The sequence below is a fragment of the Sorex araneus genome, chromosome 5, assembly GCF_027595985.1.
Source record: "Sorex araneus isolate mSorAra2 chromosome 5, mSorAra2.pri, whole genome shotgun sequence".
NCBI lineage: Eukaryota > Metazoa > Chordata > Mammalia > Eulipotyphla > Soricidae > Sorex > Sorex araneus.
Window position 1 is genome coordinate 77,939,498 of NC_073306.1, and position 13,513 is coordinate 77,953,010.

Here is a 13,513-nt window from a genome sequence, read left to right on the forward strand (position 1 = left end):
CATTGTGTATAATCTTTTTGATGATTTATTGCATTCTGTTTTCTCAGATTTTGTTGAGGATCTTTGCTTCTATATTCATCAGGGATATCAGTCTATAATTCTATTTCTTTGTGGTATCTATGTCTGCTTTTGGTATCAGGGTGATATTTGCTTCATTAAAACTGTTTGGAAGTGTTTCTGATTCTTCAATTTCCTGGAAAAGCTTGAAAAGTATTTGGAGTAAGTCCCCTTTAAAGATTTGGAAGAATTCATGAATGAATTCTTTTGGGCCAGGACTTTTGTTTTGGGGGAGACTTTTTATTACCATTTCTATTTCCTCGATGGTGATAGGTTCTGTTTAGGTACTCCAGATTCTCTTTGATCAGCCTTGGGAGGCTATAGAAATCCAGAAATTTATTCATTTCCTTTTTTTGTGGCATCAAAATTCTCAAAGTAATCTCTGATGATATTTTGAATTTCTGTAGTTTCTGTTGTGATGCCCCCCTTTTTTCTTTCTGATTCTGTTTATTAGAGTACTCTTCCTTTCTTTGTGATTCTTGCTAGAAGTTTAACAATTTTGTTTATTTTCTCAGAGAACAAGCTCTTGGTTTCGTTAATCTTTTGGATTGTGTTTTGGGCTTCCATCTCATTAATTTCTGCTCTGTTTTATTATTTCCTTCCATCTGTCTGGTTTAGGCTCCTTTTGTTGGTCATTCTCCAAGATATTAAGCTGTTAACTTACGTTACTTATGTGGGCTCACTCTTTCTTCCCGAGGAATGTTTGTAGAGTTATAAATTTTATATAGTGGTTGTGGGCCATCTATATGCCTCCTTTGGAGACATGTCTACACTATTTCTCTAGGCCCTGAAGAACGATTTCTTTGTAAATTTTGTCCAATCTTAACTATATTATGGATTTATTATAAATTATGTCCACAGTGTTTTTATATCAACAAATGCCACACAATGCATTTTGTTTGCTGGCGTGAAGTTTAATAAGTTCAAAGAGTTTTTTAGAATCAAAAAGATGACTTTCAAAAGGTGGATATAAAAAAGTGAAAGGTGAATACAACTGATAGCTTGATGGGAGAAACTTTCTATACTTCATATTTTACCCCTTATCACCTTTCTATTTTTTATCCATCTTTGGCATTTGACAGTTCTACTATCATGTGTCCTGCTGTGGGTCTCTTTCCATTTAGATTATCAGGTGCTCTGGTTAGCCTCACAAATGTGCTCTTCTCCAGCCTCTCTACTTCGGACATATTCTCTATTGTTTCTCCCAATAAGCTCTCTGCTAATCTTTGAATAAGCTCCAGTCTCATTCTCTCATTTTGCACCTTTTAGAATATCTATTATCCTTCTATTGCCTATTTAGTGGAGTTGAAGAGCTCTCCTAATGTATCTTCTTTCTTTTACATCTTATTTCTCATCCTCTTCATTGTAACTCTTTTCTACATATCTCTTTGAAGTTTATCTATCAAGTCTTTCTTATTTCATATTTTCTATACTACTTTTGATGCATCTTTTGTGCTCCTCACTTTCTAAATCTCTATTAGGTTCCTAGCTGTAGCTTTAATTTCATCCTTCTGCCTGCTAATTATATTGCTGAAATAATGTAATTGCTTTTCTGAGTTTACTGGAATATAAGTTTTTTTCATAATTACTCTCACTGTCATCCCGTTGCTCACCAATTTGTTTGAGCAGGCGCCAGAAACGCCAGTCTCATTGTGAGATTCATTGTTACTGCTTTTGACATATCGAATACACCATGGGTAGCTTGCCAGGCTCTGCCATGGGGGCGTGATACTCTCGGGAGCTTGCCCAGCTCTCTGAGAGTGGTGGAAGAATCGAACACGGGTTAGCCTTGTGAAAGGCGAAAGCCCTACCACTGTGCTATTGCTCCAGCCCTTCTTTCATAATAGCTCCTTTTATTCTATATCCATTTAGTCATAATGCTCTAGTTTATTTTTGCTATGTCACATTACTTTGAAGTCTCAAATAAAAAGATGTATCATCCTTCATCTTGTGAGCCTGGCTCAAGACCTCCCAAGACTCAACTCTTTTTGGTACAATTAAATGGCCCCAAAATGACAACAAAATAATAAAAATGGACAGGATTTGGCTTATCTTCCTCAAATAAGATCCACCAATGACTAATAGTAACAGGAAGATATGAGTTAATAACTAATCATTTGAAAGATATAAATCCAAATCATATTAAGATCATTTTTTTATTTTTTTGGCTTTTTTTTGGTGAGGGGTCACACCCGGCAATGCACAGGGGTTACTCCTGGTTTTGCACTCAGGAATTACTTCTGGCAGTGCTCAGAGGAACATAGGGATGCTGAGAATTGAACCCGGGTTGACTGCATGCAAGGAAAATGCCTGACCCGCTGTGGTATTGCTCCAGTCCCAAGAAGATCACTTCTAAGCCTATTAAATGACTATTATTTAGTCAAGAAACAGTCAAAAAAACCTGGAAACAAATGAGAATGAAAAAGATGAATTACCAGAGCATAATGGACACTGAAGTAGTTGTTCTCATGCAGCTTGATTGCTTCATTAGGAAATGAAAGCCTCCCACAAATAACTTAACCACACATCTCAGGCCGCTTGAAAAAGATGTGGGTTTTTTAAAAAATTATTTTTTAACAAAAGGAGCCCAAGTGTTATTTTCATCAGATACTTTTTATTCCCTTGCAAAGTTTCATAGTATACAAAAAATGACAGAATTTGTTCATTATTTGCCTTTCTCCCTCTGACTTATTTTCCTTAATATGTTGCCCTCCAACTCCATTCTCATCAGCAAGAGGCAAGATTACATCTTTCCTGAAGCTGTGTAATATTGCATTTTGAATGTATACCACAAATGGTTTTGTTATTTTAATTATAACTTTAACCTATGTTTTTCCTTTACTGAAGATAGGGAGCAGTTCCAATTACATGTAAATTGGAGTCCACACAATAGTGGGTGAAAGGTAGGAAAAACAGCTAATTAGAACTCACTTTGTGATAAATTTTCTTTCAGATAGTTCTCAATTTCTTAAAAAAAATTAAGTTTTTTTCTCTTCCCAAATAGTAGTCATATATTTAAATTCATAAGTCTCATAACCAGATCATTAGTGAACTGTTTTTTCCTGCCTCACAATAACAGCTTTTGTACTCATCTGTTATTAGCATTTGGATGGTTTTCCAGTGTTGAATATTATACTCAGTGCTGCACTAAATACAGTTGTATATAGATTGACCTTAATAGTCAAAAATTAAACCAGAATGCACAGAATTGCCTTTTGATCTTTATTTTGCTCCAAATTTTATTATTCTCTTGCTTATATTTGTTCTTTGAAAAAAGAAAATAAAAATGAATTTATAACTTGTTAGCACTATTGGGACACAACAAAAGTGTTAATCCTGAAGAAATTTATAGCAAAACAGGGTCTACTTCAGAAGAATCACAAATAAAGCACCTTATTCAATTTCTAAAGGAACTAGAAAAAAGAAGGAAAAAACTAAACCAAAAGCCAGATGCCAGAGAATAATCATGTTGTCATTCGTATTTTCACTCTGCTTTTATAGTTTAATAAAAAAAATCTTTTTGTGTTTCATATCACACTTCTGTGTCTTCTCTATTACAAATACCTTTATATTCTCATATACTAAAAAGTTTATAGTTAAAATTTTCATGTTTCATCTTGATCCATATGAAATTTATTTTGTTTACATAGTTAAGAGAGTCCAAGAGTTGGTTTGGGGGCCACATTTGAGCAGTGCTAGAGAACTCTTACCTATTCTTTTTTTTTTCTTTTCGGATCACACTCAGCGATGCTCAGGGGTTACTCCTGGCTCTGCATTCAGCAATTACTTCTGGTGGGGCTCAGGGGACCATATGGGATGCTGGGAATCAAACCTAGGTTGGCCTCCTGTAAAGCAAATGCCCTACCCGCTGTGCTATCACTCCAGTCCCCACTTACCTATTTTGAGCTTAGGGGTTGCTCTCAGAAGTGCTCAAAATATTATTAAACAATAAGTACCCTCATACAAAATATAGCCTCAGCCCTTAGAGCTATCTTTTCAAGTTCTGTATTATTATTTCTACACTCTACTTAATCTTTAACCCCACTCCAAGGAAGTTGATATTATTTCTAGAAGTAATGTGCATGCTCATCTACAAATAGCAAATGTTATTTTCCTTTTCTTAGCTCTAGTATTAGTATCATACAAGTATTAGTAGTAATTTGCTTGGTTTGTTGTTCTCATTTGTTTGTTTTGGAACATACTCCATAGTGCATAGTACTTCCTGTTTTGTGCTCAAGGGTCACTCCTTGCAAGCATATGTGGTGCCATTTAACCCCGCTACATGCAAGACAAGTTCCCTACTCATTGTACTATCACCCTGGCCCTACTCTGCTCTTTAACAAATTAATTAAATACTTATAGCTATAAATTATTTAAACTTTTAGCATAAAATTTAAAAGATGAAATGTATAGTGAAAATCAGGAATACTTCACCATGATGTCTCTGTTGTCTCCAGCACAGATGATACTATTTTTCTAATGAATCTTTCTATACAGTCTATATTTTTATAGATATTCTTATACATTTTATTGTTGTTATTTTTATTTATTTATTTTTTTATTGAATCACCATGCGGAAAGTTACAAAGCTTTCAGGCTTAAGTCTCAGTTATATAATGCTCGAACACCCATCCCTTCACTAGTGCACATGTTCCACCACCAAGAACCACTGTAAACCTCACCCACACCCCCTTCCGCCCTTCAGCCCCCCCACCTCGCCTGTGTAGCTAATAAATTTCACTTTACTTTCTCTTTTCTTTGATTACATACAAACAAAAAAAAAAAACCTCACTATTATTGTTTGGAGTTCCCCCCCCCCCCCAGAGTCAGACCTGCTGGAAAGAAAGCATTTGATAATTTGTTTTCCATTGCTGAGAATGAAGAGATATGAGGTCCTGTGGCCACAATAGCGGCCGCGAGGTTCTAAATTTCTGTATTTTAGTATTTTAATGACTAAGTCCAGAGGGTTTTCTGCCAGAGGTTGCATCACTGCTAGCTCGTACCTCTCTGATACTTTATATTCCACATGAGTGCAATCTTTCTGTGTCTGTCTCTTTCTTTCTGACTCATTTCACTCAACATTATACTTTCCATGTTGATCCACTTATATGCAAATTTCATGACTTCATGTTTTCTAACAGCTGTCTAGTATTCCATTGTGTAGATGTACCAGAGTTTCTTTAACCAGTCATCTGTTCTCAGGCATTCGGTTTTTTTCCAGATTCTGGCTATTGTATATTCTTATACATTTTAATACTGAACACATTGTACACAAAATTTATGCCTCATTTTTATTATAATAGTTTTTATATTGCTATGTATTCAAATAGACTTGATTATTTGCTGGCATTATAATGTGCCAATATATGTACATGCTCAATTTACCAGATCATATGAATAAACATTGAAATATTTTGCATTTTTAGTCATTAAGGATAATACCACATGGACTTCTTGTTTACATATGTATATGATGTATTTATATCCATGTGACTTTTCACATGAGTATTTTTAAAGTAAATATATCAAATTGAACATTCATTTATTTGATCTAATAAGTAATGGGTATCAGTATAATCTAGTACATATTTATTACATTTAAAACTTTGCTGAAAAAAATAAATAAAAAATAGTAAAATAAAATAAAATTACAAAAGAAAAAAAACTTTGCTGAATGAAAGTTAATAGGATACACATCAAGAGAGATCAGAGTGATTACTGTATGCTGCAATTTTCTTTAAAGGAAAACTAAAAATTTCTAAATAGTGACTTCATCCCTCTTACAATATTTACTAAAATACGTGGATCAGAACTCAATACTGAAGCGAAGATTTTAGTAGCGTTTTCTAAAAGAAATCTAGTATACTGGGATCCATTATCCTGAGTAGCTTTAATCCTCTTTTCCAACTGATTAATTTCTGAATTCATAGCTTCAGCTCTTTTGCTAAAACCTTCATTAAGCATCGCTTCCTGGACCTAAAAATAAAAAAATGCAGAAAAATTAATTCAAAACTTTTTTTGGCTCAGAAATGTTTCTTATTTAGCAGTTTTGTCCAACTACCTATCTTACTCCTAAATTTCTTCTTTCTTGCTCAATCATGAAAGGAGATGTTTGAAACAGAGAAGATCCCCAGTTTGATCTGAATACTGAGATTCCACATACTCTGCATCATCTTTACTAATTTTCAATCTTCCACAGCAGGTGATACCACCCCATCCCCTGGACTCATTGAAATACAACAGGAATGGATATACTGGGAGCTTCAGGCTACAATGGCAGGGGTGGTGTGTGGGGTGACACTTTCTGTTTGCCAGCTTAATAGACGTTGATTAGCAGTGGGCTACTGAATAATTTTTTTTTCTGAAAAGGAGGCAATTGGTCAAAACAGTTTAGGAACATCTGCAAATATTCGTAACCAAGTTAGGTTTAACTTGGATGCTCAACTGACAGATGGACAAGTTGAATATATTCCCGTGTAAAAAGGTCAGGTGAGAGGTAGCACTGGTATGACAGCAATAATTTTCAGTCCTGAAGGTGATTTTGCAAACACTCAAATAAAGAAATAATGGAAATTCATTCAGTGTTGTAAGAATCTGAAATTAATATGTCTAGATGGGCAAAGAAAGGATTCTCCCTATGCCACCTATTTATTTTGAGGAGATAATCTAAAGTACAGTAATATAAGAAGATTTGAAACTGTTATGGTTCTGTGATTTAAGTCTGGACATTTTGATAGTTTATATAAGCACAGATTTACCTCAGGGTCTGTATCTTGTAACAGGCATTTTAGTGATTGGCAGAGATCTGAGTAAAGCAAACTATCTGTTCTCATATCAAACCCATATGGTTGTAATTTGTTCACTTGGGCAGTGAACTAAATCATTTGAAATCCTCACAATAACAACAAAAATCCTATTTACATTGTCCAAAGGCTTGAGAGTATCATGCCCACTTTGAACTCTACAGAGTAGAATACAAGGACATCTTTTTTAAAAATGCAACTATTTATAGGATTCAGTATTTTAATAAATTGTAAGCAGTAAAAGGCAAAATTCTAGCATGAATAACCCCGAGAACTACAGGTTGTTAGTACTAAATGTTTTCCCCTATTTTAAGCGAACCAGGACCCACCCAATCAGAGCCCCTGCAATCTCTCTTTCCCACAATACAAAATCACAGCCTTGCCTCCATCGTTTCAGGACAGAGCCTCACCCAGAAATTTACCCACTGAAATTCTGGGTATCCAGGTCTTTGTGACTGAAATTTCCAAGCTTCCTAGGAGTCAGTATGGGGTACCCTCACCCACTTCCTTATACTTCCAGAAGCCCCAGCAGTCACGTCCACACCCCAAAGCCATTGCCCACTTAAAAATTTAACTCCAGCTCTACCATCCTGTTAAAACCTCTGGACTCCCTGGAATGACATCTCCACACTCTCCAACACTGATAGTCCAATAGTAGCACTATAAATTGGAAGGGATGTAACATAAATGCCAACCCATTTTGACTAATCATACAGCAGTATAGAATATTTAACATGAGATAATATCTTAGCAAATCCTCATACAAGGACTTAATGTCCCCATAAAATTTTATTCTAAGGAAATAATTTTTGATTCTTCTGTTAGCTATTTCTTGATAACAAGCAATATGAAATAAATTATTTTGGGCTCGATATTGAGGTAGGCTTGAGGGGTAGATAGGAAAATTGGAGACAATAGTGGAGGAAAGGTGATAATGATGGTAGTATTGGTGTTGGAATATTGAATGCCTATAAAAACTCATCATTAACAACTTTGCCAAACAAGTGTTTATATAAAGTGAAGGGGATATTTTATAAAAGTAGGCCTTACCAATGTTATTGGTAATAATACTGGCCTTGCCAATATTATGTACCAAATTATATTGGCCTTACCAATATTATGTACCAAAATATATTAGTACATAATATTTTTTAAAGTTTTATAAAAGACAGATCACTCTCACTGTCACTGTCATCCCATTGCTCACTGATTTGTTCGAGCGGGCACCAGCAACTTCTCCATTATGAGACTTATTGTTACTGTTTTTGGCATATTGAATACACCATGGGTAGCTTGCCAGGCACTGCCATGGGGGCGAGATACTCTCGGTAGCTTGCCGGGCTCTCCAAGAGGAACAGAGGAATCGAACTCAGGTCGGCTGCGTGCAAAGCAAACACCCTACCCGCTGTGCTATCTCTCCAGCCCAAAAGACAGGTAAAGCACGATTATTACCATAATAAGATTCAAATATAAAAGAAAATTTAATCCAATGTTTTTTAGAGTTCAGAGTTGAGAACTTGCATTTATGTAACCTATGCACATTATGTAAATAAAAATAAACATATTTTCATATTATATTAAAGGGTTTTATTTTTTCTTAAAGGGTTTTATTTAATAGGTTAAAATCATATAGCAAACAAATTGCCTTTTAGTGATTTATTTTAGTGATCTGTTTACAATTTCTTCAAGTTTTGTTGAAACAATTAATATAAAGTAAATGTTTTATGTGCCTAAGGGATAAGTTTGAGAATGGGAGTGATAATAGGAAAATTGGTAGAGGGAAGGTTACATGAGTGGTGTTGAAACACCATTCTAAAATGTTTAGAACAACAGAATAGGGGCTGGAGTGATAGCACAGCGGGTAGGGTGTTTGCCTTGCATGTGGCTGACCCCGGTTCAATTCTCAGCGTCCTATATGGCCTTCCGAGCACCTCTAAAAGTAATTCCTGAGTGCATGACCCTGGAGTAACCCCTGTGCATTGCTGGGTGTCACTCAAAAAGCAAAAAAAACCAAAAACCAAAAACAAAACAAAAACCAAATCCCATAAACAAAAAACCCAGAACTGTATAATCTGTATAATGAACAACTATATAAATCATTGTACTTTTAATAAAAGCAAAGTTTATTAAAGTTCCTGGACGGAAAACTCTCAAGAAGCATAATTTGACCTAGCATAAACATATAAATGTTCTTCTCTCTTTATCCTATCCTGCCCTCACCTGCCAAAGCAAAATAGCACAATGTTGTATGAAGAGTAACTTCATGGAAAAAAGAAGGGAGAAAATAGATAATCATGAGACACTAATCATAAATCTCCATGAGATTTATGGGACCTGCCTGGGGACCACAATATAGCATGTCTCAGAAGACCAGAGCACAGTAATTCATATTAACCAATGATGTACACCAGACTTCCACATGAAGTGTTTGTAAAATACACACACACACACACACGTACACATATATATACACACTGAAAAGAGAAGACTATACACAAACACATATATACATATATATATATATACATATACATATATACTGAAAAGAACCAAAAAAACCACTGTTGGCAGGGACATGTTGAAAAAGAACCCTGTTTATCATTGCTTGAAGGCCATCTGGCTCAGCTTCTAAGGAAAACAATACAAAAGCTTCTTTTTAAAAATAAGAATAGAGTTTCCATATAACTTTGTCACTCTACTTTCTGGCATCTATCCCAAGAACACAAAAACATTTATTCGAAAATATGTGTGCATACCTACTTCCACTGCAGCACATAGCATATAGCTAAGATGTGGAAGCAACTCAAATGCCCAGTGATAGATCAATGGGTAAAGAATGTGTGGTATATATACATAATGAATTGCTGTGTGGCTATAAGAACATATAAGGCTTTGCAGCTCCCTGCAACTTGGATGACTTGGGAGAGCATCATATAAACTTGGGAGAAAGACAAATACCATATAATCCCACTCAACTGTGGTACATACAAAAATTAAGCAAGGGAACAGATCATATTAAATGACAGTATGATGATGACAAACACTTGGCCCTGAATTTAAAAATTAAGATTTTCACACAGGAATAGAGGAGTTGGGGAAGTGGTGAGGTGAAGAGACAGAATAGAGGTAATGTAATGACTCTAGACTTCATTCTTAGCACTTTGGTAGTACCCACAATTATGTAATTATAATTGAAAGCCATAATCGAGGTGCAGGAGAGATATAGTACAGCAGGTAAGGCATTGGCCTTGCATGGGACTGATCTAGAATTGAATCCTTGATAATATGGGTTTCCAGTCACCTTCAGGAGTTACACTTGAACACAGATCCTGAGTAAGAACTCAGAACACAGAAAGGTATGGCCCAAACACCACGTCCCAGAGAGGAAAAATAAAAGAAAATGTAATTGTAAAATGTATTGTAAACATATTACCTAAATATCTATACAATTTCAGCTGTTCTATGCTGCATAAGAAATTTCTACCTAATGCCCAAATTTGAAAAGATAGAATAAAGAAAGCAAATTGAAAATAGTAAATGATGCTAAAAGATTATCAGGAATACTTCTTTACTACCAGAACAAAAAGAATTAAAAAATTGAAAACTATCATGAAGTTTCTTTGACATCAGATACATGGCTAGAATTTTTCGGAATCATTTCATAATTCTAGATTTTCTGCTTTCCATCTGAGACTTAAAAAGTATTTTTGAAATATGTGTGTATATATTTTAAAACAACCCAGAATATTATTTAATGGAACCAATTCCTAGTTCCATTGATATTTTCATAATCATTTTGGCCTCTGTAAAATTTATTTACTCCTGTCCATAGTTATTTCCTTTCCTGTACAAATGTTTTGCTTAATTTTTTCCCTTTTATTTCTGTGAGATATAAAATTTGGATGTTACTTTTAGATTGTTCTTTTTTGATGATAAGCATTTATAGTTGTTTTTTTTTCTCATTTCTTTTTTTTCTTTTTGGGTCACACCTGGCGATGCACAGGGGTTACTTCTGGTTCTGCACTCAGGAACCACTCCTGGCGGTGCTCAGGGTACCATATGGGATGCTGGGAATCGAACTCGGGGCAGCCGCATGCAAGGCAAACGCCCTACCTGCGCTGCTATCTCTCCAGCCCCAGAATTTATAGTTGTGAACTTCCCTCTCTGTACTGCTTTTGCTGCATCCCATAAGTTTTGTTATACTGTTATTTCTGTTTTTCTGTCTCAGGCACTTTTTGATTTTTTTAAATTTTACGAAAAAAATAGAATTTTAAGTACCTAAACCTGAGGCCACAGATGTCCCAGGTGCTGTCCAAAGACACAGGCAGGTGTGTGTTTGTAAGTGTGAACATCATTACAACATGCCAGTCGACCAAAAGCTTACTTTTGGTAGACTGGGAAAACCTGTAAAGGCAATTAGAGGCCGCCCCAAAATCCTCCACCCCTCTCGGAGATCCCAGCAACCTGCTGAGAGTATCTCGTCTGCATGGCAGAGCCTGGCAAGCTACCTGTGGCATACTCGATATGCCAAAAACAGTAACAACAATGGTTCTCATTCTCCTGGCCCTGAAAGAGCCCCCAATACGCCATCAGGCTACACTAGTATGGGATAGGTATGAATGGAGACATTACTGGCGTCTGCTCGAGCAAACCAATGAACAACAGGATGACAGTGATACAGTGATGAAAAGAATAAAACAATGAAAGAGAGAAGGCTCTTTATCTTTTCTCTGATCCTGTAAGTGTATGTAGAATTGAACAGGCCCAGTTCTCCAAGGCCCAGACAGATTTACCTTCAGTTTATGTTGCAACATTTTGCTGTATGTTTGCAGAAGGTTTTCTCTTTCTTGAGCAAACTTTTGTTCCAGTTGAACTATGTTTTCCTGGAGAGTCTTCTTTTCTGCTTCCATCAGTTGCTGCTGCTCTTGTTGCTTCTGTTTGAACAGCTCATGCTCCTTCTCAGTATTCTCCCTCCTAGTCCGCTCCTCTAGTCCAAGAAGTTTTAGAGAAGGGGTAAAATTTAGTGAGGAATCATCTCTACATTCCAGAGCTCATAAGTCAAACCATAGAGGAGCGGGAGCTGGTTAATCTCTGCATTTCTGCCCCCTCCTGCTATTTGAGAATATGACAAGAAAGGCCCCCTCTGACAGAGGTACACTCATGACTCCTCCTGAGTTCAGATTTAGTAGAGTATATTTTGCACTAGAAAGGAAAGTCTTTGCAGGAAGTCCTTTCTACCCAGTTTGTAGAAGGGCACTGCAGCAACATACTCTACCCATGGTGTGCTAAGCCCAGCTTGGTACCTGCTAAGACTTTTTCCCCTTCAGTGAGGGCTGTGTCTGACTGCAGGATTGATTTTTCCACTGCTTCCTGTGACTTCAAGAAGTTCTGGAAGACCTCATTTGACTGAAACAAAACAGAAAGAGCAAAGAATTTCAATTTCAACTAACATTATGTTTATGTACATATTTTCCAAATTTAAAAAATAAGTAGCCACGAGAGTGATGGACAGCATATAGGGTATTTTCCTTGCACATGCCCGAACTTCGCTTGATACCGCATCCCAATTGGTACCCTGAGCACCATCATGAGTAATTACTGAGTGTAGAGCCAGGAATAATCCAAGCGCATCACCAGGTGTGCCCCCTCCCACCAAATTATGTACAATCTTCTTACTAAGTCCAACCTCCTTGACAAAAGTCTTCTACTTCAAGTCTTTCTACCAGTGACACTTCTTTCTACCATCTTAGAAAAATAGTGGAAGTGGAGAGTTCATGTCATAATATCCACCAACCCCCGACTGTCATATTTGAAATTTATATTATGTTCCTCTTTATTCTAATCCGTAGAATCTTTACAGTTTCCTGATTCCTCACCTTCACTCCTTTTCTGGACACCTGCATATAGTCCTGCTTAATTCTTTCCATTATTTTCATGTAACGTGTGTGCCCTCCAGAAACAAAGAAAGCTCCTGCTGAAATACTTTCCATCAAGGCCTTTGAAAGCTGCTCAATGATAGCCTGGCAGTATTTAACAGATGCCTTTTCATTCTGCAGCAAAAATTCTTTCCTTTTATCGTGTAGGATTTCCTGCAATTATAGACGATGTCATGAGAAGAAGGGACAGTGTCAATAAAATTGCAAATAACCTACTAGGAGGATATGTCTAGCAATAGTCCTCTAAAGTAAAGCCTGAAGATAGGGAAAGAATCTCAACAAAGGGAAAGCAAAAGTTTTCAATGACTCTCAACTTTACAAGCTCTCTACAGGACTTTAGGGAAGTTTTTCACTTTCTAGATCTCTGGTGCCTCAACAAAATATTGGATTTGTATTGTCAAACTTCTTGATCCTTTGCAGTGGTAGCATTTGATTTTTCTATCAATAATAATACAGCAGAGACCATACTAAGAGAAAAATGGTATGGGAGAAAGTTTAACAGGATATTTTTGTTTTGGAATGAGTATATATCCAGAGGAAAATATATCAGCTCAGGAATGACTTTTTTCTTTTTTTTTCTTTTTGGGTCATACCCAGTGATACACAGGGGTTACTCCTGGCTCTCCACTCAGGAATTACTCCTGGCGGCACTCAGGGAGACCATATGGGATGCTGGGAATCAAACCTGTGTTAGTCGAGTACAAGGCAAAAGCCCTA

The 13,513-nt window shown here is 36.3% G+C and overlaps 1 protein-coding gene across 1 annotated transcript in view; it reads right to left on the bottom strand.

Moving 5' to 3' along the window:
• Nucleotides 1–5,779: 5,779 nt before the first annotated feature.
• LOC101546358 (guanylate-binding protein 6-like) overlaps nucleotides 5,780–13,513 on the bottom strand; it is a 33,554-nt gene continuing 25,820 nt past the window's right edge. The window contains exons 8-11 of the mRNA XM_004603617.2: nucleotides 12,737–12,949; nucleotides 12,164–12,266; nucleotides 11,654–11,847; nucleotides 5,780–6,033 (exon numbers count right to left, since the gene is read on the bottom strand). Of these exons, the coding sequence (XP_004603674.2) occupies nucleotides 5,806–6,033; nucleotides 11,654–11,847; nucleotides 12,164–12,266; nucleotides 12,737–12,949 (738 nt within the window). The 3' untranslated portion in view covers nucleotides 5,780–5,805. The remainder of the gene's footprint in view (nucleotides 6,034–11,653; nucleotides 11,848–12,163; nucleotides 12,267–12,736; nucleotides 12,950–13,513) is intronic.